This window comes from Physeter macrocephalus, chromosome 4 (genome assembly GCF_002837175.3).
Source record: "Physeter macrocephalus isolate SW-GA chromosome 4, ASM283717v5, whole genome shotgun sequence".
Taxonomy (NCBI): Eukaryota; Metazoa; Chordata; class Mammalia; order Artiodactyla; family Physeteridae; genus Physeter; species Physeter macrocephalus.
This window is the reverse complement of record NC_041217.1, coordinates 86438161-86461299: the sequence shown is the minus strand read 5'-3', so window position 1 is coordinate 86461299 and position 23139 is coordinate 86438161. Positions and strand designations below refer to the sequence as shown.

The window sequence follows — 23139 nt, the reverse complement described above, 5'->3', positions numbered from 1 at the left end:
GCAATATTAATTTTTTGTCTGAATATAGTATTCATTCTTTGTCCTTCTAACCTAAACCTTTTGTCAAAATGTGGTAGATACACAGTAATGTGCCCAGCCCCCCCCAAAAAAATTCCTAGCCTTCATTGCAGTTAGAGGTAGTCACGTAACATAATTTGGCCAGTGATCCAATAACACATGAAGAGAGGTTTTGCTTTCCTAATATATCTCTTCTTTTTTGCCGCTTTTTTCCTGCTCTTGAAACTGGAATAAGACATTGGAGATGAAGCAGCCTCCACATGACTATTCATTCTCTCTTCATGTTCACTGGCAATACATCAGTGAACAAAATAGTCAGACCTCTCCCTAACTTTAACTTAGGTGTAGCTTAAACTCTGCTGTATATCAATGTATAATAATATAATTAAATAAGTAAAATATGCAGAATATTGATGATAATAAGGGATATGGGAAAAATAATATCAGAATATGGAACTCCAGGAGGCTGGTGGGTGCAAAATAAAATAGGGTGGTGAGGAAACTTTCACTGATAAGATGACATTTGAGTAAATATGAAAAATGTGAAAGAGCAGGCCATGAAGTTAGCTAGAGGAAGAACAACCAGTGGTATCTGTGAATAAACAAATGCAAAGACCTGAGCCAGGAATGTACCTGCTATATCTAAGGAACAACAAAAAGTTAGTTTGGCTAAAGTTCAGTGGGGATGGGGAGACTAGTAGGAGATGAAATTAGAGAGGAAGCAGGGGAACAATTAGTGTAGGGCTTTTCCACCATTGTGCAGAATTTGGCAGCTAATTTGAGTGAGATAGAAAGCTACTAGAGGATTTTGAACAGGGGAGGGAATGTTCTGATTTACAATTTTAAATATTTTGTCTTGTTTATAAATTTTTTTTGGATCTAATTTTAGACTTACAGAAAACATGTAAAAATAGTACAAAGAGTTCCCTTATATCCCTTATCCCACTTCCCCTATGTTAACATTTTACATCAAAAATGGGAAATTAATACTAGTGCAATATTATTAACTAAGGTACAGGTCTTATTCAAATTTCATATTTTTTCATTCACTGTGTCCTTTTTCTGTTCCAGAATCCTGCTCTGAGTCCCATATTACATGCAGTTTTGTTTTGTTTTTTCCTCCTTAGTCTCTTCCAGTCAGCAACTGTTTTTCATTCTTTCCCTTGTCTTTCATGACCCTGACACTTTGGAAGAATACTAATCAGTAATTTTGTAGAATGCCCCTCAAATTGGGTTTATCTCATATTTTCTTATCATTGGAAAGAGTATTAGCTCAGGCTGCCATAACGAAATATCACAGACTGGGTGGTTTCAATAACAGATATCTATTTCTCTCAGTTTTGGAGGTTCAAAGTCCAAGAGCAAGGTTCCAGCCAATTCAGTTTCTAGTGTGAGCTCTCTTCCTGGTTTGCAGATGGCAGCATTCTCACTATGTCCTCATTTGATCTCCTTCAGTGTGAGCATACTGGCTCAGCGCATTTTGCTGGCAGGGCTGGTTGTAGGGGATCATTCTGAAGTCTCATAAGGACACTAATCCTATTGGATCAAAGTCCCATCCTTATGACTTCACTTAACCTTAATTACTTCCTTAGAGGCCCCATCTCCACACTGGGGGTTAGGTCCTCAATGTATGAATTTTAGAAGGGACACAAACATTCAGTCTATAACAGGTTTTATATTTTTGGAAAGACTACCAGCTACAAAAATATCTATGCATCATATCAAGGGATTCATGATATTGATATGTCTTATTAATGGTGATATTTATCTTGATCATTTGGATAGGTTGGTGTCTGCTAGGCTTCTCCCCTATAAAGTTATTTTATTTCCCTTTATAGTTAATAAGCATCTTTGGGGAGATGCTTTGAGACTGCAAATCCTGTTTCTCCTCAAACTTTTGCCCCCTAATTTTAGCATCCATTGGTGAATCTTGTCTGCAACAGGTATTACTAGGCCACTTACAATGATAATTCTCTATTTCCCCTTTCCATCTACATTTATTAATTGAAATTCAATTGTGAGGAAAAGCTGTCCCTTCTCCTTCATTTATGCATTTGATTTTTATATTTGCATAGACTCACTGGGTATATATTATTCTAGGGGTTAAACTCAAACACTATTGTTGTTATTCACATTATTCCAGTTTTGTCCATAAGATGCTCCTTCAGATTAGCTCCTCTGTTTTTGATAAGCCTCCATCTTTTGGGGGAGAATTTCCTTACCTTCTGACATCACAAAATGTTTTAGGTTCACCTTGTATTTTCTTTGCTCCAACCTGCCGTGAAATCAAATTATCTAAGGAACCCTGGTCCCTTATGTTAGAGAATCATGTTTAGAAACCAAAATCTGGTGCTAAGTGTGCTCATTGTTCTGGAGTGTCACTGCCTCTAGGCCTTCTCATTGAATGAGTTAGTTAAGAAATATATGAATGTATACTAACTGCCCCCCATATATATATATTTATCTGTCTGAATATATATTAAAAACCATGATTTATACTGATGCTTCTTATTGTAATCCAATACCACAGGGTTTATTTTAGCCTTCTTCCTTTCCTTATGTCTTTCTCCAACTGTAAGAAGCCTGGCTCACACTACCTACAATATATATACTTACTTTTCAATTCTAGTATACACACAAATGTAGTTTCAGGATTGCTAACTCATATCCCTGTGAGAAAAACATTTACTAACTAGATTACAGTGCTTAAGTCTTTAGCTTTGTGCTCACTGAAGATACTGCTTCTAAGTTACTTAGGTTAGTTGTTTCTTTTCCATCCCCTTAAGTATGGTCATGTTATTCTTTCACAATACATTTACTTTGTTAGTATTTGCATTCCAGTTTGTGTTGTCATCATTTCCTGCTTGGTTTTAATCATTTGCTTATTTAGGGGTATGTGAAGAGTATGCAAGACATTACTATGATTCTAAGAGCTCTACAAAAAGATACAATAGAGAAATGTTACTCTACTTCATCCTTGCTAACCTATTGCCATTCCCCTCTTCTTTCTATCCCTTTCCTTTAGGTATCAGTCTTGTTAACTTTTGGTTTATCCTTCCTGTATTTTTTTTTTGTACAAATGAACAGATGTTTATGTATTTTCTTATAGCTCTTCTTTCTTATATGAAGGGTAGCATGCTATAAATACTCTTTTGTGCTTTGTTATTTCTCATTTTATAGTATGTCTTAGAAATCACTTCATATCAATTCATAAAGCTCTTCCTCATTCCACTGTGTAGACATATCATGTTTGTTTTCTTTTTTTTTTGCGATACGCGGGCCTCTCACCGTTGTGGCCTCTCCCGTTGTGGAGCACAGGCTCCGGACGCGCAGGCTCAGCGGCCATGGCTCACGGGCCCAGCCGCTCCGCAGCATGTGGGATCTTCCCGGACCGGGGCACAAACCCTTGTCTCCTGCATCGGCAGGCGGACTCCCAACCACTGCGCCACCAGGGAAGCCCCATATCATGTTTTTTTCAACCACTTTCCTATGAATGGGTATTTAGGTTGTTTCCAATACTTTGCAATTAAAAACAATATTGTAATTAATATATTTCTGTATATATAGTTTAATATTGTTGGAGGTATATCTTCAGGATAGATTCTTAGAAACAAGAATTGCTGGCCCCATTGGTTGAAAGGTAAATACATATGTAATTTTGTTAGACACCACCAAATTTCCCTCCAGAAAAATCGTATAAACAAGTCTATTTCTTCACAGCCTTACCAAAATAATGTTTCCACATTCATAAATATTTTCCATTCTGACCAATGAAAAATGCTGAGTGGTGTTAATTTGCATTTACCTGATTTCCAGTGAATTTGAATATTTTTCATGTTTGAAGGTCATTATTATATCTTTTATCATAAATTGTTCATATAGTTTTCCCATTTTTCTATTTTTTTTGTCCTTTCCCCCTCATTACTTATACTTTTAACAAAATTACTTGGCTATTGTGATAAATAAAGGTTGTAGGACACTGATGGAAGCAGGGAGACATTTAGTTGGTGGTTTCAATAATCGAAATGAGAGATAATGCAAGGTTGTCACAGTAGAGGTGGTAAATAATGATCAGATTCCAGGTAAATGGAGAAAATTTCCTAACAGACTAGGGTATGAGAAAAAGAAAAATCAAGGTTTACTCCAAGTGTGTACACTTGAACAAGTGGAAGCCTGGATTTGTCATTAACTGAGATAGAGAAGATCTTGGTTGAGGCAAATTGTGGGTGTGGACAATTAGAACCTAGGTTTGGCCTGTGTTAATTTTGAGATGCCCATTGGACTTCTAAATAGAAATGTCAAGAAGGTGGTTGGATACACAATGTTGAAGTTCAGAGGAGAGTTCCTGAATATGGATGGTAATTTGATCCATGAGAACTAGATGAGACTATCATGACTGAGTATAGGTATAAAATAAAAGACATACAAGGACTGAGCTGTATGCAACTCCAATATTATGGATCATGGAGAAGGGAAGGAATCAACCAGAGAGACTAAGGAGCAACCAATAAGGTAGTAGGAAATCAAGAATATGGTGTCTTGGTAGCAGAGTGAAGAACAAATTTCAAGGACAGACTTATAAAAAGTTTTAAATGCTACTGACAGGTCAAATAAGATAAAGACTAAGAACTGACCATTAGATTTAGCAATTTGTTGATTGTTGAAGACCTTGAGAAAAACAGGTTTAGTGGAGTGGTAAAGACAAAACCCTAATTTGAGAGAATTTCAGAATAAGAAGTAGGAGTTTGAGACCATCAGTATAAACAAATTTTGAGAATTTTTCTATAAAGAATTCAAGCCACATTTCCATACCATGGAATTTATTATCAGAAGAAATGTGGTACTTGATGATTCCATGAGCAGCAAAGCCTTAATAATAAAAGAAGCAGAAAACATCAAAAGGAGAAGAAAATGAAATGAAATGAAAATGGATGCAACATGTCTATTAGGATGATTTTAGTTGAATTTATTTTATTTAACAAACACTGATACATTGCTATGTGTCAGGCACTATTCAAGGATTTATAAATACAATTCATTCAATATCTTCCAATCCTCAAAATTCATTTGAGATTGCCCTTTTTCCAACCTTTATATGTACTCTGACATGAGCCCACAATTTTATCTTCTTCTCTGTTTATACTGTTTCCCTAAGTGAAGTTTTCCAGACCTATGACTTCAAATAATATGTATTTACTGATAGCCTTTAACTATGTATCTCCTAGCCCCCAAATTTAATGTTTTAGCTTGATGGGAAAGTGAATTTTTAATATTTTAGCTTGTATTTTCAATTTTCCCACAATGGACATGTACTGCTTCTTTTATAAAATGTTTAAAATTTTTTCAAAGGAGGTAATAATTAATGAAATTATATTCCCACTGATAGACAAATTAAGACTGACAATTGACCACTGCATCTAGCAACAAGGAAGTCACTGGTGTCCTTAACAAGATCCATTTTGGTGGAGTAGGGGGAGAAAAATCTGCCTGGAATAGTTTGGCAGTTCCTCAATGAGTTAGGGTATGACCAGCAATTACACTCCTAGGTATATACCCAAAAAACTTGAACACGTTATGTCCACACCAAAACATGTACCCAAACATTCAGAGCAACACAGCAACATAACATCCTAGTAGCCAAATGTATACACAACCCAAATGTCCATAGACAAATGAATGATGATAAACAAAGTGTGTTATATCCATACAGTGGAATATTACTCAGCAATTAAAAAAAGAATTAAGTACTAATACATGCCACAACACAGATGAAACTTGAAAACATTAAGTGAAAGAAACCAGTCACAAAGGGACATATACTGAATGATTCATTCCATGCATATGAATATCCCAAACAGGCAAATTTATAGAGACAGAGTGTTGGTGGTTGCCAAGGGCTGGGGAAAGGAGGGTCTGGGAAGTGACTGCTAATGGGTATGAGGTTTTTTGGGGGTAATGAAAATGTTCTAAAATTAGATCATGTTGATGGTTGCACAACTCTGTGAATATAACCACCACTGAGTTGTACACTTCAAGAGGGTGAACTTTATGATATACAAATTATCTTAATAAAGCTGTTATAAAAACCCAAAAAGGCAAGAGAATCTAGCGGATGCTCAGTTTGCATTTGTTCTACTCCCTCTCAGTATTTTCTGACTTACTGTTTTCTATTTTGTTGCCAATGTCCAGGTATTATTTGACCCTACTTCCAGGAATTTGTTAATCATTTTTAAAAAATAACCTTTTCCTCCTCCTTAATCCCCATCTCTACACCATTCTCCACCTCGACAAATCAAAGATAACCAGATAGGAAAATGTCTGCCTCTATTATGAGAAACTACACTTTACAATTTTAAAAAGTATTAAATGTGGCCATGTTCAGATTTACTTATCACACAATCCAAGTCACATATGTACATATTCCCCCACCACCAAAAAAGGAAGCATTTGCCTAGGAATAATAACATATCACTTTAAGCAAACAATACACTATATAGCCTGAATTCTAAAACCCATTTTGTATTATATGAAACTACTTTGTAAAAGTTACAAATGTCCCTCACTCTTGAGAAATGTTTGAAATTTTAAATAATGCTGCTATAATACATTTTCTTTCATGAAATTTTTAAAAAACTTACAACAATGGTGAGTAGAATGTATCATTTTATGGGTAAAGAGACATAAACATATACAAACCCATTGGAAAAGTTAAGTTTAAAGCTGATTTCCTCTGTTGGATTGTGTAATTTAAAAAGTACACAACAATTACCTATTGTTGGAATAACATCTGAGCAATTTAGCTAAATGTACAAACAATAACAAATATTCAAACTTGGGGAATTCAAGTTAAAGTAATAGAAAAATAGAAAACTTTTCCTTCCAAAAAAAGGTATCTAGACAAAGATTCAGATACCCCATGAGATTATTCACAAAAGTCATATAATCAACCTTTTCTGTATTCCTTAAAATTTTATAATCAACTGATGAAAAGACAAGTTTCATATTCAAAGACACTTTCAGAATGCATCTATAATTAACAATGTAAAAGTATATGAAAAAACACAGCTATTTCACTGAAGTCTTTACGTATAGCAACATTTTATTATTTTTGGTGCATCTTCTTACGCATTTCTTCAAGAGCTGCTTCTTTTTCTCTCAGCACCTGCTTAAGTCTTCTTATTTTTTCCTCTCTAATGGTTTCTTCTAACTCTGGTGGTGTCATGAGGAAAATATCTTCAGTATAATTTTTATTGAAGGAATGGCTTTGCTCAAAAGCTGTATTTGAACTCAGTGTGCCTTTCTCTTGGCTCCCATGGGTACAGTGTTCTACCTCAGATCTCTTTTCTTCCTTGGTTTTGTTGCGGCCTCTGAGAATGTTATCGTGTGATACATTTGAAGTTGGTAAAATACTGCTAACGAGTTGGGAACTGGTGACATTAGTTCCTCCATTTACAGTTGTGTTATAACCACTCTCAGTTCTTCTCTTCTTTTTGTGATCCATCTTCTTTTTGGTTTTTGCTTTTCTTTTCTTATCAAAACCCTGTTGCAATGTTGAGTAAGATTCCAAAAGAAAAACAAAATATTATTGCTGAATAGTGTGCTCTCGAATTTAACAATGTTTGCAGATACAAATATTTAGCCATTAAATTCAACTCAACAAAATATAATTCACATATTCCTGCTTAAGTCAAACATTAGAAGCTATATTGATCTACTATGAAAACCTAACAACCATTTCTGAAGAGCATAAGAAATATAATTTATTTAATTTTTTTTTCCCTCTGCAGAGTAGGCACATAGGGAAGATTATCACTGCAAAATGTTGACTGGTTTCAGATCTGAAGTTCAGGATATTATACAATAATGAAATATTTATAAGTAGAATGACAGTAAGCAAAGTTATAGGGATTTTATTTTCATCATTATTGTGTAGATTTCTTAAGATGTTTAAATTAAAGTAATACTGCAGTGAGTATCTGCATGCTTATATTTTCCCTGCATTTCTGTCATATCTTTTCTTTTTCTTTTTTATTTTTTTTGGCCGTGCCATGTGGCTTGCGGGATCTTAGTTCCCTGACCAGGAATTGAACTGGGACCCTCAGCAGTGAGCGCTCAGAGTCCTAACCACTGGACTGGTAGGGAATTCCCTAAAGCAACATTTTTAATTAACTGGGGATGCATTTTTACCTGTGCATATATGGTTCTTCTTAACAATGTTTTATTATAATACATATACATGCAAATTTGGTAACAACTATCATTCATATTAATGCACAAGACTAAAAAAAAAATCAAGAAAATTAATACATTCATATATCTTTGGAGTACCTAAAAAGGACACTTTAAAATCTATTACCTGTTTTCTCCCTTCCTCCTTCACTATAAACTCTGTCTCTTTGTAAGTATCACTTTTCACCAAACAGCTAAAGGAATCAAAACCTCCTCCAGAGCCCAAATGGTGAGGAATCCGAGTAAGGCACACGCTCAAATCTTTAGTGAGACCAAATATCTTTCTAAGTTCAGCATCATTGTTCAGATATGACACCTTATTGCTTCTTCCTTGGGAACTGTTCTTGTCATTTCTTTCTTGAGTAACTTTTTCTAATGTTGATGCCATCTCATTCTGGATCTGGAAATAGGAAAAGAAAACACACAAACAATACTGCCAATTACTTAAGCTATTTTATCAGACTAGCAACTAAGTGATTACCTCATCTTACTTAAAATGCTATGCTTTAAAGTCCTAAATGATTGGATTGTATTACTCTTGCCTTACCACCCACACTTGAAAAGCTGAACTTAACTGAGCAAAACCAAAATGTTCTCCTACAATTTTACTTTCTTGTACTAGGAAAGTAACAGGTAGTTAATTCTCAAACAAATGAAATGAGAACACAGACTAATGACAAGTTAAAAATAATCAATATAACATTATGTTGGAAATTGTCATCTTTTGGAAAACTCTTATAGCTTTAATCAATCTTGTACTTAATCAGAATTTACCTCCTTACATCTCTGGAGTTCAATGAATTCTGTACTGAAGGGGAGAAATACTGAACATTATTAAGTAGACCTCTAAGAAGGAAAATGTGGGTACAAATATTTAGTGATTACACATATATATATCTTAAGTAGAACAGAAGGATAACTATGTGGATATGTTGAGTAACTGAATGAGTCAGAAAGAAGGGCTAAAAAGAGGAACAGGAGACTTGTATACTAAAAAAAAAAACAACAACCAAACAACCCAATCAAGATGTTGATAAATTCTTTTTCCACAAATGACTGAAAGGTATTAATTAGCCATGTCCTGCCCCTTCTACCATCTACCTAAAAAAGTTGCCAGATATCTCCCTACCACCACAAAACAAACAAACAAATCCCAGCTCTGCTCTGTGCATAATATTAATCTCTTCATATACTAAAAGTAAGCTCTTAAGTATATATGTATGCATGTATATGTATTTAGGGTACAAAGATAAGTATGCACATATATATATATATACACACACACACACAATTTTACTAAGCTTTGAATTCACATTATCCTTCTCCAACTCTTCTAAATCTTGTTGCTCTGTGATTTGTTTGTTTAATTTTGCTTTGAAGAATTGGCATGCCAAATGATTCTAGAGAAAAATACTGCTTCAACTCTATTACACTCCTCAAACATTTCCTTCAGATGAAAGCTTTGACTTAATTAAGCATTCATGCGCGTATGGTATGTGTGTGATGAAGAGGAGGATGGGAGAGGAGGGAAAGAGAGGTATCATAGATAACTAACTTTGAGAATTAAGAAAGAAAAATTTTCTATTTACATAGATAAAAAGAACACCCTAACATGGGAAAATTACCTTTGGTTCTTGGTCTCTGAAAACACACTGTTGTGAAGTAAAAGTTGTTGCATCAACAGAGGAACTTATTTTCTCTATGCTGTGGATGATATTTCCTTTTCTGGGGGAATTTTGTCCTGTACTAAATCCATCTGGAAAGTCTGGCTTTGAGAATAAAGTCTTACTCTGCTTTAAGTAGTTAATGGATTGGTTCATACTATGTGGGTTTGGGGTAGAAAGAGATGGTTTCTCCACTTTCTTATTCTTCTCTGCCCTTAGATTGACCATGGAAGCAAGCTGGGTATTTGAAAGTGATTTTGTCTCCATCTGGGAAGATTTACTTTTAGCCAAAACAATATTTACAACCTCTCTGGATATTTCTGTGACTGGACTTGAACTTACTATCTGTGATGTATCTTTTCTTGGTGGAATATCAGGAGAAACAGAATTCTCTTGGTCAATTTGTGATGGCAAAAAATCTGTCCCCTTTTTAGCCAATAGATAGACTTTCCCATTAAACATAACCAAAGCATTATCTTTAATAGGCATACTTTTGGATTGTGTCCCACTAGGACTGATGGTACTCAATAGTGGCATATTTACAGTATTATCTCCCAAACTTTTCCTATCTACAAAAGTTTTTAAAATCTTTGAAGCCACATTATTTGAAGATTTAACAGGAACAAGAGATGGAGTGCAAGGCTGTAGATTTTCTTGAAAAATCCATTTCACTGGAGCAGCTTGAGAATGCTGACCACCTTTTAATTGTGTCTCTTTAGCAACATTCATTGGAATCTGTGTGGTATTTAGTATCATTGGCTTTGCTATTTCTGTAACAGGTTTTGGGTAAATGTTTTGAAAGTTCTTGGTAACTACATTTTTCACTGTATTTACAGGAGATACATAAATAACAGTTGGTATTTGGGAGGCCTCAACTGTTCCTGAGGTACTTGTGGTTGCAGTTGCAAGTATCTTTTGCTGAACTGAAGGAGGCAATGAAGACGCTGGTACAGATTTCACTTCAGCATGGGCTGGAATCTGTAAATGATGCCCAGAAGGCAAAACCGGAGACTTCACAGTCATTGGAAGACTCTGGGTATTTACTAAAATATAAGATGAATCATTTTGTGTTGAGGAGGGAGAAACAGCAAACGTTTGCATGGTGAGTCCATCAATTTTCACACCATGACTCTGAACTTTAGAAACTGATGAGGTAAAATTTTCAGTTCCCACAGAAGTAACTCTAACTTTTTCTGCTGTGTCTACTGTTCTTGTAAGAAAATAGTTTGAAGAACTGGCTGGCTGAAAAATGGGCAATTGAACTGATGCACTTGTGGAAGAGCTGGAAATCTGAGTCTGAAAAGTAACTTGAACTGGATTTCCTGTATTCCCTTTCAAAGCATCAGACATGACTGTAGATTGAACTAGTGGTATAAGATTTCCAGAGGAATTAGGAATTGGAAGTAATTGCAGAAGATTTTTTCCATCCGAGCCAATCGTCTGAACTACTTGGTACATGCAGCCTGAAACACTTAAAAGAACATCGAGTAAATAAATACAACATACTACATGGTATATACATTTTATTTAAAAACAAGTATTTGCAAATACTATGTTTTAAAAATAAAAATTTATAAAATATAATAACGTAAGTATGTAATATGTCACTTTGAGTTTTCAAAGTGAAATACTGCAAAAGAAAGATTTTGAAGAAGTAGACGAGATAATCAAAGATATGGTCAGCTTTGATACAGATCTCCTCACATGATTAGGCAATGGGTATAAGATATTAGCATTTATTCCTAAAAGTAGACTTTTCTAAGTTTTACCCTGTATAAAATTTCAGCTACTAAAATATGCTCCTCTTAAACTATTAGCATCCTTCCTTCTTTTCCTTAAATTCTTTCCTCTAGTCCTTCTCCTTTACTATTATTGACCAGGATTCTTATTTTACCTCCATTTATGCTTATTCTATTTCCCTCACTCTTTTCTCCCCCTACCCAATCTGTTCTGTATTCTTCCCACTGATAATGACAAGTTCTACTGTCAGCCATTCTTTTGCTTAAGGCATCTCTTAAGATGATACCTTAGTTTGCCACATTTCTGGAGACTAAACTGAGTTACTCATGTAGGAACCAGTTTCTTCTTTGATTTATTGTTCCAGCATGTTTGATGTTTGTTGTTAAATAGCTCTTGGTATGGCAATTACTCATATTAGTTCCAATTGTCGGTCAACCCATATGTATAACAGCAACATCATTTCAGCTGAATGGTTTTCAGTGAATGTGGAATACACTGGAAGTCAATAATTTTTTTAACTTAGCCTATTTTGATTCTATTAATAGTTATCAGCTATTACTTAGCACAGATTGTCTGATTTTTTTAAAAAAACATCCAATAGTAATCTGTATCTGTTTGTATAATCAATTATTTGTAGATTACTTAAATGCAGACACCTCAAGTTATACATACCTGAAACCATCCTTCAGTTCTTGGAAAATACTAAACCCTCATGGGACACAGGGTAGTCACACATGCTACTTAGTTATTCTTCACCCACCCATATACTCAACTCTCAACATAAATGATACTTCCCAGAAGAAACATTCTCTGGCCACCTTAACTACCCTTGCTCTTCCTTCACAGGTAATAATATTACATCTGTTAGTTTCCTTCATGGTACATATCACAAGTTGTCATCATATATTAATGTTTTTTTTCCCACTGGTCTACATATTGTCTCTCATACTAAATTCCAGCAATATGGGTACAGAGTCCATGTCCTATAGACCCAATATGGCCTTACATGACTAAGATTAAATGAAAAACATTTAAGAATGAAAAATAATAATAATTAGAATTCTCAGTAGTGTAAAGGTGTGTTTTACTGCCTATAGGTGTTCTTAAAGCCTCAGGTATTAATACAAATCAAAGCCAAAAATTATATGCATCCTAGCAAGCACTGGATTCAGTTTTACCTTTCTGTAACCCCAAATAACATAATTATATCCTTATACATATTTAAAAGTTTTCTGGCCCTTTGATAGCACTTCAAAATGTTATATTTACTTTCAATAAATTAAAAGTTAATCTCTAAAGAAGTATGAACATAAAGAAAAGTATGAATTCTTGCTTTGACAGCCTGAAGAAGAAAACCCACCTTCACCTCCTCCCTATCCCCCAAAAAGCAAATATAAACTGGATCAGAACTTTATTAAACCAAAATTTGCTGAGTGTCTGTTATGGTTTAGGCACCAGACTCAGTTATGTAGCTCAGTAAGCTACAGCATGGGGCCAAGTCTGGCCCCCTCCTTGTTTTTGTATAGTATACAAGCCAAGAATGGTCTTTATATTTTAATTATAAAAAATCACAAAAATAACATTTTGTGATATATGAAAATTGAGTTTCAAAACTCTGTGTCCATAAATAAAGTTTTATTAGTATACAGTCACACCCATTTTTTATGTATTGTACATGGCTGCTTTCTGCTACAACAACAGAGTTAAGTAGTTGCAGCAAAGATCACATGGCCTATAAAGCCTAAACATTTACTATCCGGTCCTTTACAGAAAATGTTTGCTAGCCTCTAAGCTAGTTCAACCCACAATCCCTAAAAAAACTTAAAATGCTGGGTACATGGACATGTAAATAGGCAATGTTTATTGAGATAAATTATATATTTGGAAGAGTACAAAAATGCTCACTCCTTTTCTTTAAACAATTTCTTGCCAAGGTTTCCTAGATATGACATACTTCTATCCCTGTAGTGACTCCTCGTCTTCTTTGCCAACTCATCCTGCTTGAATCAACCTTAAAATGTTGGAATTCACCAAAGCTTAAATTCTTCTCTTCTTACTCTGTAAGCTTTCCCCCAGATGATTTATTTTATATGCATGACTTCAATTAAACTACCATTTATATATCAACAATTCAAATAGTTATATCTTAGCTCTTTTGAGATTCAGGCTTATATGTCCAACTTCCCTCTTGACATTTCCATTCATAATCTCATAATCTCATAATCTCATAATCTCAAATGCACCTAAAACTCAACATGGTCTTTTCCAGTGTTTTTCCTTCAGTAAATGGCATCCGAACTATCTTAGATGCCTAAATCTGAACAAGTAACTCCAGCTTTCTTTCCATCTGTATTCAACCTATCACAAAATCCTGTTGATATTAACTCCTAAATTTCTCTTGATCTATTCAATCGTTTACAAATCAATTGTTCCCACTCTAGTCATCTCTGACTTGGTCTATTATGGTAGCTTCAGTCTACCATCTCCTCTTCAAATTATTCAGCACTCTAACACTAGCCCTTCCCTGCTTAAAACATTTTCATCAGCTTCCTACTTTCTTTGAGTGGTAGAAAGAAAACCAAGAGATTCTGATGCAATGGAAGCCAAAGGAAAAAAAGAGTTTCAAAAAAATTGGGCAATTCTATTGAAAGTTTCTGAGAGGCCAAGTAGGATGCAGGTTAAAAATATATACTGGAATTAATGGCATGAGGATCACTGATGGTTTTAAAAGAGCAGTTTGGTGGGGAAAGAAGTTGGTAGGAGTGAATATGAAGAAAGAATATGAAGACAGCAAGGATAGACAACTCTTTTATAAACTTTGACTGTAAGAGGAAGAGAAAAACTGGAAAGCAGCTGGAAATTAAATGGGGTCAAAGAAAAGATCTTTTCTTTTTTCTTTTTTTTTAATGTTAGGTGAACTAGAGCATAAATGCTCATGTGAGTCAATGAAAGGAAGAGACTGGTAATAAAGGAGAAAGAGGGGTAATTAATAATGTAAAGTTTGAAAAGGAGGTAGGAAATTGAGACCATAAGACAGTTGAAGGGACTGAACCTTAAAGAGAGCTGGAGAAGTATCTCTTTTCATCGGAACTGGAAGAGAGATTAGGTGCATTTGCAGGTAAGTTTAAAGCTTTGGCGTTAGAAGGTTGAGGTAATTCTGATCTAGTGGCTTTTACTTGCACTATGAAATAAGGACATGACATCATTTGCTAAGAAGAGCAAAAACAGGGAGAGATTTGAGGATAATCAAAAAGATTTGAAATAGTTTTGGGAAAAAATAAGCTGACCTCAGAAAATATCAGTCATCAGGCAGTGTTGATGGCCCAGAGAGATAGGTAATGATCATGAATTCATAGTAATACCAACCTTTGCTCATGAGAGTCTCCTTGTTTCACCAGGTATAGGCAGAGAAAGTAAATCACTGAGTTCATCCAAGATTGGGGTGGCTTCAGAAGGGTATAACAAAAATCAAAGAGGAGCAAAAGATTTTAGGGTACTGAAAAAACTTATCAAATGATGAAATGCAGAATCTATGCTAGATGGGAAGGAAATGAGAACATAAAAGGCTAATGTATAGGGAGAAAATAAAGGGAATGGACTGAGGGCCAGATAAAGAACAGTCAGAGTGGGAATACTTAAACAACTAAGCTAAAATATAGGAACTGGTGTTTGGAAAGCAGGATGATTAAATCAAGAATTTTGTAGATGCAGCAATTTCATCTGATAACAAGAACTACAGAAGTGGATAGCTGGTGATAGAATGGAGAAAACACTGAGGAAAAAGATCTTTGTACTGAAAGACCAGGTGACAAAGAGGTTATCCATACAGATGCTAAAGTTATGTAGGATTAGAGAGAAGATTGGGGTGTGGGTGCCAAGTTCAGTGACAGAAAGTTGGTAGATGGTGTCAATGAACCATAATTAGGACCATCTACCAACTTCCTGTCAATGATATGCCAAAAAGTTGTCTTGAAGCCCACTGTCTTCTGCAATCTATTTTCTTTCCCATTATTCTATGACACCTTATTCTCAAAGATTATGAAATATTTCCTCACAGTTAAATCTGGCTTTACTCTATACTCATTCCCTAGGTGCTCTCTGCTGAAATTAACACTGGTAGCTAATTATCCCTCCATCTTGAACCTCTTCCTACTACGATTTCCATTGTGTACAATATTTCTTGTCTTTCTTAATGTTCCCTTTCTTATTCATTTTCTGCATTTTAGGTATCCAACTATGACTTCTCCCCAAAGTACAGTTCTTGACCCTGTTTTTTCTTTAACACATTCTTCCTTTGTAAATCAACCATACTTCAATAAAAAAATAAAATGTAAAAAAGGCATTCTTCCTTAAAGACTGCACCAAGGTAATAGTTCAAAGCTTCAACTATTACCTTCAACTATCTCTTCTGCAATAATGACTCTCATGTTATATCCTTTTATTCTATCCCCTAATATTGACCTCAATTCCATATTTGTGATGTCTGACCAAACATTTTCACTTTTAATACCATTACTTTAAAGTTAAAATTACTCTGTACTGAAAACTACTACTCTACCTTACCATCCAGTCATGTGTCAGCACTACTGTTTTTCAGGTTACTTAGGTCTTAAATCACCTAGTAATCTCTATCTTTACCACCCTCTTTATTCACCTTTAATTCACCCATAGTACTTTGTATAGATGCTTACAAAGGATAAACATTCAATAAATGTATACTGAATGAATCAAGTCTATAAAGTTTTTTTTTTTACAGCTCTTACTCATATTCTCTTTCTTCACCTTTGCCACTTCTACTTCCTAGATCAGACCTGCATCACCTTGTATCCAGTCCTCATTATCTCATCCCTATGTTTGGCTCTGACTTTTAAACTAGTTTTTCTGACTGTGGCCATTATCATTATGTATCTCTGGCAGACTAAATCATTGTTTTCATCCTGTTACCTCCTTGCTCAAAGTTTCAGTAATCCATCATTGCCAATTCAGCCTCACATGAAAATCATCTACAATCTAGCCCCAACCAATCTCTACAACAGTACCACCTAGAACGTCTCAGCATAAAATCTCTGGTCTTACCAGAAAGGTCTCTACTATTCTGGATTGTCTCATGTACATTATTTACTCTAAGTATTTTTTTTTCTTCTCTAATAATTTAAAACATAGTTATAAACTGAGGATCAATCCATCTTCTCCATGAAATATCTGCTAGTCACTCAAACTCATATTAATTTCTTCCAGCTTGGAATCCCTAAAGCACTCTCATTGGTGCCACTAATGCTAGGAGTTATATAATGCCTTCTATATGGCCTTTGATCTATTAGCTAATTTTAAAAAATGAGTAAAGTATATTTTTCCTCAGTGAGATTGAAACCCCTTATGGTCAGAGACTATATCATTTATTTTGTAACTGTTCTTCCAACACCAAGCACAGTAGGCCCTCAAAAAAATTATATATAAAAATAAGGCAGCTCTTTCAAATATTTCAAACATATTGAAATGTCTCAATACCTTTATTGTTTAGTCTCATTTAGTTTATGTACTTCATTTGTCAGTAACACCTGGCTAACAGATTAGAAGCTTCAACAGAGCAGAACACACACTTTTATAATTAATTATTTGCATGGGGCAAACACATTTTAATTGGCATATTAGTTATTAAACAAATCACACAGGCTTCTGATACTTCGTTCACATACTTTATTATATGGCCCCTATATTTCCGCTTTATAAAAAACATTTATATTGCACAAACTCTTTTCAAATCTAATCACGGATTTTTCCTCTCTTTTCCATTTCCCCTCCAAAAAAGGGAAGGAAAATACAGTTTCTTCTATGTCAGTATATCAGTAGAGATTCATACAATCTACCAGAGACCATAAATTCCTTAAGGGTAGGTTATCCTATTCATATCTATATTCTCTACACCTAATAGAGCAACTGGCACACTGTGGACAATATTAGCTGAATTGAATCCTACAAGCTCTAATTTTTAAAAAAATCTGTGATTTCCTAGTAACAAATGGAATGAGTTCGAAAAATTAAACTGAAATGCAGAATGCTAAGGAAAGAAGTGATAAATCAGGGTGAAATTCATACTTCTTCAATCAATATATATTTTTTTCAGCTATAGAAAAGACCTTCCACTTAACATACTAAAACCCTATAAAGATTCTGTTTTCTTAAAGATCATATCCTGTTAGCTAAGGTTAGAACTAAAACTAGAACCGGACTTTGCATCCCATGCTCTGGTTAGGTCACTTAAAAAGAAGAGTAATCAACAAGCTATTTACTTTAAACCAACTAGGATTTGAACTGAGAAACTACACTGGAAAACTAATACAGTTTAGGCTTTAAAAGAGAACACAGGAATACATTAGAAAGATTATGGGCTTCTAATCCTGGCTCTTCCAATTATTAGTTGATTGACTGTGGTAAATTTACTTAACCTCTTTGAAGCTTTCTTCATTTGTAAAGGTTTGCTATAACTGGTTGGGATTCTAATAAGCTCCCAATATATGCTAGATATCATCTTCCATTAAAATATATAATTGGTGTCCAAGAACAAGTAAATGCATCAGGTAATCTGAAAATGTGAGAAATTTAATAAAAGATATATTAAACATACTTATTATATGACTTCTGACATTTTTGACTATTCTAATTTTGAGTGAAGCATTTACAGATTAGATATGGAATGATAAAAATTTTGCAGGTTACTGAACATTTCGTAGATAATTTTGCAAAATTTTCAACTGCTAAGAGACTTTTTTCCATCTTACTCTGATTCAACATTATGTACATACATAACATACACAAGTACATAATGTAATAATATATATGATAATATTTACCATATAATATTATATACATAATAGATATATAATTGTAAACAGTTGTCATTGACTCTAACCCTAATAAACAGTCCAGCAAGGTAGGTATTGCCATTCCTATTTTATAGTTGAGAAAATGAAGACTTAGTAATATTAAATAACTTATTCAGCGACATGCTTTCTTGGGCAATCCCATGCATTTTCTTGTATTTACTTTAGCATAACCCTAATATAACAGGGTCCCAAAAATTCATGAATAAACTGAGAGATTAATGAGAAATAGATTTCAGTTAGCCTTATGGTATGTGTGTGTGTCTCTCTCTTTCTCTGCCTCTCGTACACGTACACACACACACAAATCACAAAAGCAAAGATAACACACTGTACCAAAGTAAATGCACACTGAACTGACAATGAAACATTATCTGTCTAACCAAACCAAGCCCCCTGCTGAGGACACCCATTTTAGCTTCCTATTTAAGAACAAAGGGTCAAAGGCAGATAGAAGCCAACTGCCTATCACTCTCTATTTTCAGCTCTGACCCTGCCTGAGTTGCAGATTCAAATATATCGCTGATTGCTTTCTTGGTGTGTTCCACACCTCAATTAATTTACCAATATCTACCCAGAAAATTGGCATCATAATTGATCCACTTTTCTTCATGCCAATTCACTGACAAGGTCTGCCTATTTTTCTTTCTATATTTCTTTGAATCCAACCCTTGCTCTACATTAGCTAGTGCAGGCTCTCAGAATATCTGAAAGGACAACTGAAATAGAATCCTTATATGCCTGACCCCTCACCCCCAAATCCACATTGCCATCAGTTTCCTAAAACGACACCTGACCATGACAGTTCTTTTCTTAAAATCCTCTGAATGCTCTCCAGCAGATGAAGTCTAATCTTTTCAGCAAACCCTTAAGAGCTCTCTATTTATCCTACTTATTACTAGTAATAAGTCATACTGCTGCTTTTTTTTTTTTAAATCAATTCCCTCTTCCTGGGCATAGCCTGCATTCATCTTCAATTGGATAGCTGATACTTACATTCCCCAACTCAGCCACTCCAGAAACCTTTCCTACAATTCCTTTTCTGTATGTCCTCACAGCATCATCCTGTGCATAACACTATTAAAAAGTGTATTACATCATATCCACCTCTAGACTTATGTTTTTTCATGGGCATGGCCCATATCCTACTCTTTAGTCAGTCTCTCCATTTAGCACAGTCTGTCACATAGCAGGCACTCAGTGAACGTTTTTTAACCAAATGTTTGAACGATACAGATAATAAGTGGTGACCTAGAATATGAACCTAGGTTTCTGTAACTCTACCTTGTTTCTGTAACTCTACCAAGGTCTTTGTAACTCTGCTTTACCATTCTGACTCCTGCTTTGCTCTTTGCATATGAAGTCCAAATCTAAATAAACTTAATGTTTACTGTCACAAATATCTTCCAGATTTTTCCTTTGTACTATAAGATTAAATTTGGGTTTTACATTTTATGCACTGATGAAGAGGTACTTTTTAAACAATAAACATTCTGTATCACATTACTGAAAACCTTACAGCAAGAAAGAAGTAACTCAAGAAAAATTCAAGTATCTACAGAAAATAATAAAATCATATAGTCATTTTAAACTTATGAAAAAAATCATTTTGTACCATCAAAATATAAGAAATATAAGAAAATGAAGCTTCCAATAAACTAGAGATGACATTAATCCAACTATTTGCAAAAGTATATTTGGACATCATGCAGATTGTTACTTATAAAAAAGAATAGAATCAAATATGCAATCAATAACCAAAGTAAATGTCAAAGTTTCAGAAAGGCATCTTGTAAATGTCCGAAGTATGTGATTTAAAATCTAGAGGATTTGAAAAAATAAATGCATTCAAAGATGATAAAAATAAGGCATAAACCAATGAGTTAACGAACTCCAGATAACTGATGAATGTAACTAAAACAGAATTCAACTTGTAATGTTTTAAAAATAGATAGCCAAAAGAAGTAGAAACTGGATAATAGAGTTAAATTACACAATACACAAAAAGTAAGGTTCTTACTCTATCTAATTTCTGATATTGAAAAAAAATGCAATCCTGAAACAAACTGTGTTAAATTAGGGTAAATCAGATGTTATCAAATATCCAGGTACTAAAACAAGATAGAAGAAATGAACAATCATTAAAGACTAAATCTATTTTTGCATATCTATACAGGGCACTACCTCTGCCTTCTCCCTCAACTTCCACCAAAAATAAGCCAACAAAAAACATACATGCACAAAAGCTGGCTCTTGTTAAGATCTGAAATACAACGGTTCTTTCTTGGCAGTTCTTCCATATGGTTTTAGCTCAACACTTTAGAATATTATGCATACTTCTTTAAAGTGTTTATTACAATTAGGTTTTATATCTACTTGTAACTACCTACTTTCTGGGCTAAAATTTGTACAGAAGTAAAGTTGTATCCTTACGATAATAATAATAGCTAACATTTAAATAATGCTTTTCTATTTTTCCTACACTAAGTAGTTTAGTATATTCATTCTTTTAATCCTTAAAATACCTCTAGGTGCTCTTATTTACAGACTGGAAACCAGGTCACTTGGCCTCACAAATAGTAACTAGCAAAGCTAGCATTAAATCTAGTAAGCCCGATTTTCTTCAATCATAAATGCTCTTCCATGATTTTTACATCTCCATTTCCATGCTTTCTTCTTCACATTTTCCTTCTGCAGGGACTCGTTACCTCGTTAACCATGGAGAGTACAACTTAAAATATTCTACCTTAGCAAACAATTTTGTTCCAGTTTTATTTCTTCTTGATTAATATGAGCTTAAAAAAAACACTGAGTTAGTGATAAACTATTGTCTAAATTTACAAATAAGTGTCTAAGAAATACTAGAATCTCCCCGACAAATGTAGTTCCTCTACATAAACATCCAATTCGAGACGACATTCTCATTACACCTGCTTCAGATATGCTGTTCGAAGAGATTAACTTTTACATGATAATTTCTCTATTTTCACTTTTCTTTATCTTCAAATAAAGCTATTATTCGAAAAATTTTTAAAAATCGATTCCCTTATTCCAGAACAATTTTTCAGTTTCTATATTCATATACTCTTATCAATTACACAAAAATATGTCCTTTCCTTCTCACTAATTCTCTTAAATTACAGCTATTTTCCCTGAAGGTCCAGCGCCACCTGAGCTGCACTTGCTAATCCGCGCGGATTGCTGCGTGTTTTTCTGCGAGTGCGCGAGAATCTTCCAGAAGATTTTGCTCACACAGGAGCGCCGGCCATGTTGATTTTCCTCTCCCGTGGAGATCTACTCTGTCAGCCTATGAAACTTCAGACGCTGGAGTCCTGCGGAGCCAGGGCAGAGGCTGACTGCGTCAGGCTCTGAAGAGGTTTTACGTTTCCGACAGGGACGTGCTCTAAGGGCTCTAAATGCCAAACTGCCGCGCACTTCCCCTGGAGTGCTCACCCAGCGGCATCAAAGGCATCTGAATTGCAGAACGTCAGGAAACGACGGCCGACTCGACATCCTGCTAAGAGACGTGCGGGGTGCGGCCATGTCGAGGGAGATTCGAAACCGGTACTTACCAATGCGAGGTGTTGCCTGACTTTTCCTCTGTAGGTTTCAGGAAGACCCTCTGTAGGTTATTGGACATTTTAGAGGAGTGGGAGGGGCCAGTACATCCAGGAAAGGGGGCAGTGTCGGGGCCGAGGTCCTCCAAGTGGCGAGAACCAGAGCGAGAGAATGTAGGGATGGAGTTGCCCCGTAGCAGCTCAGAGGCGTTAGAAGCTGAAAGGAGAGCGAAGGCGGGCTCTCGAGAGGGCGTATCCTCCTCAGTCTTCGGAGGGAGGCGGCGCAGCCACCAGAAACCGGAAGAATCGAAGAGGCTGACGGGGCGGGTCCGTCCCTAACCTCTGAGAAAACAGCCCTGAGTCTCCGCCTCCTCAGCGCCTAGGACATCGCTCCAGAGTCACCGGGAATCAGCGCGGGAGGCGTGGCCTTAATGGCGCCGCCCCTATCGGTGCCGGGTCAGTGGTGAAGACCAAGCCAGAGGAGCTCGGCCGACCCCGCCCACCAAGGCCGCCAGCGAGAGCAAAGCTCAGCCTAGCAGCTTCCGTTATCGTCACATCCGGTCGCCAAGATGAATGGCTCGCTAACGCCCCGCCCTTATGTTGCAATCCAATCGCAGGTGATGTTTGCTGTCTCTTCTTCCGGATCAAGGAACGAATCGCAAAAGAAAATTCTCCAGATACCTACGCAAAATAAAATGTTTCCGGGGTCAATCGCAAAGTTTCTGCCTTTGTATTCGCCGCTAGTGTAAGTTTCCTCTCTCGCCAGTGCTTTAAAAGACAGCGGAGGGCTCTTTTGAAGCCATATGCACTCCTGGAGTGAGAAAATTTTAGACGCCTGCCTGTGGCAAGCGCCTGTATTATTGCTACTTCCTGAGGGTTTCTTGGTTTTTTTCCTTTCTTGACGCTTTGCCTCGAGATTTAACCTAATCTCTCTCTCCACCCCACCCTTAATCCTCGCTCGAAATTACTTATTGTCATATAGTTAACTACTTGATTCTCTAAAAGTTTAATTCCCCATACAGACTTACTTTTTGGCATCTTTATTTGGAT

General features: G+C 35.5%; 1 protein-coding gene across 2 annotated transcripts; it reads right to left on the bottom strand.

Moving 5' to 3' along the window:
• Positions 1-4973: 4973 nt before the first annotated feature.
• Positions 4974-22788, bottom strand: LRIF1 (ligand dependent nuclear receptor interacting factor 1). 2 transcript variants are annotated; one of them, XM_007122889.3, is made up of 4 exons: positions 22105-22788; positions 9873-11382; positions 8375-8647; positions 4974-7558 (listed from the first exon to the last, which is right to left on the bottom strand). In XM_007122889.3, exons 1-4 carry the CDS (start codon positions 22170-22172, stop codon positions 7121-7123), a joined length of 2289 nt encoding a protein of 762 aa, XP_007122951.1. In that variant the 5' UTR covers positions 22173-22788; the 3' UTR covers positions 4974-7120. The 2 variants fall into 2 exon arrangements, with proteins under 2 accessions (XP_007122951.1, XP_007122953.1); XM_007122891.3 differs by lacking the exon at positions 9873-11382.
• Between the last annotated feature and the right edge of the window lie 351 nt (positions 22789-23139).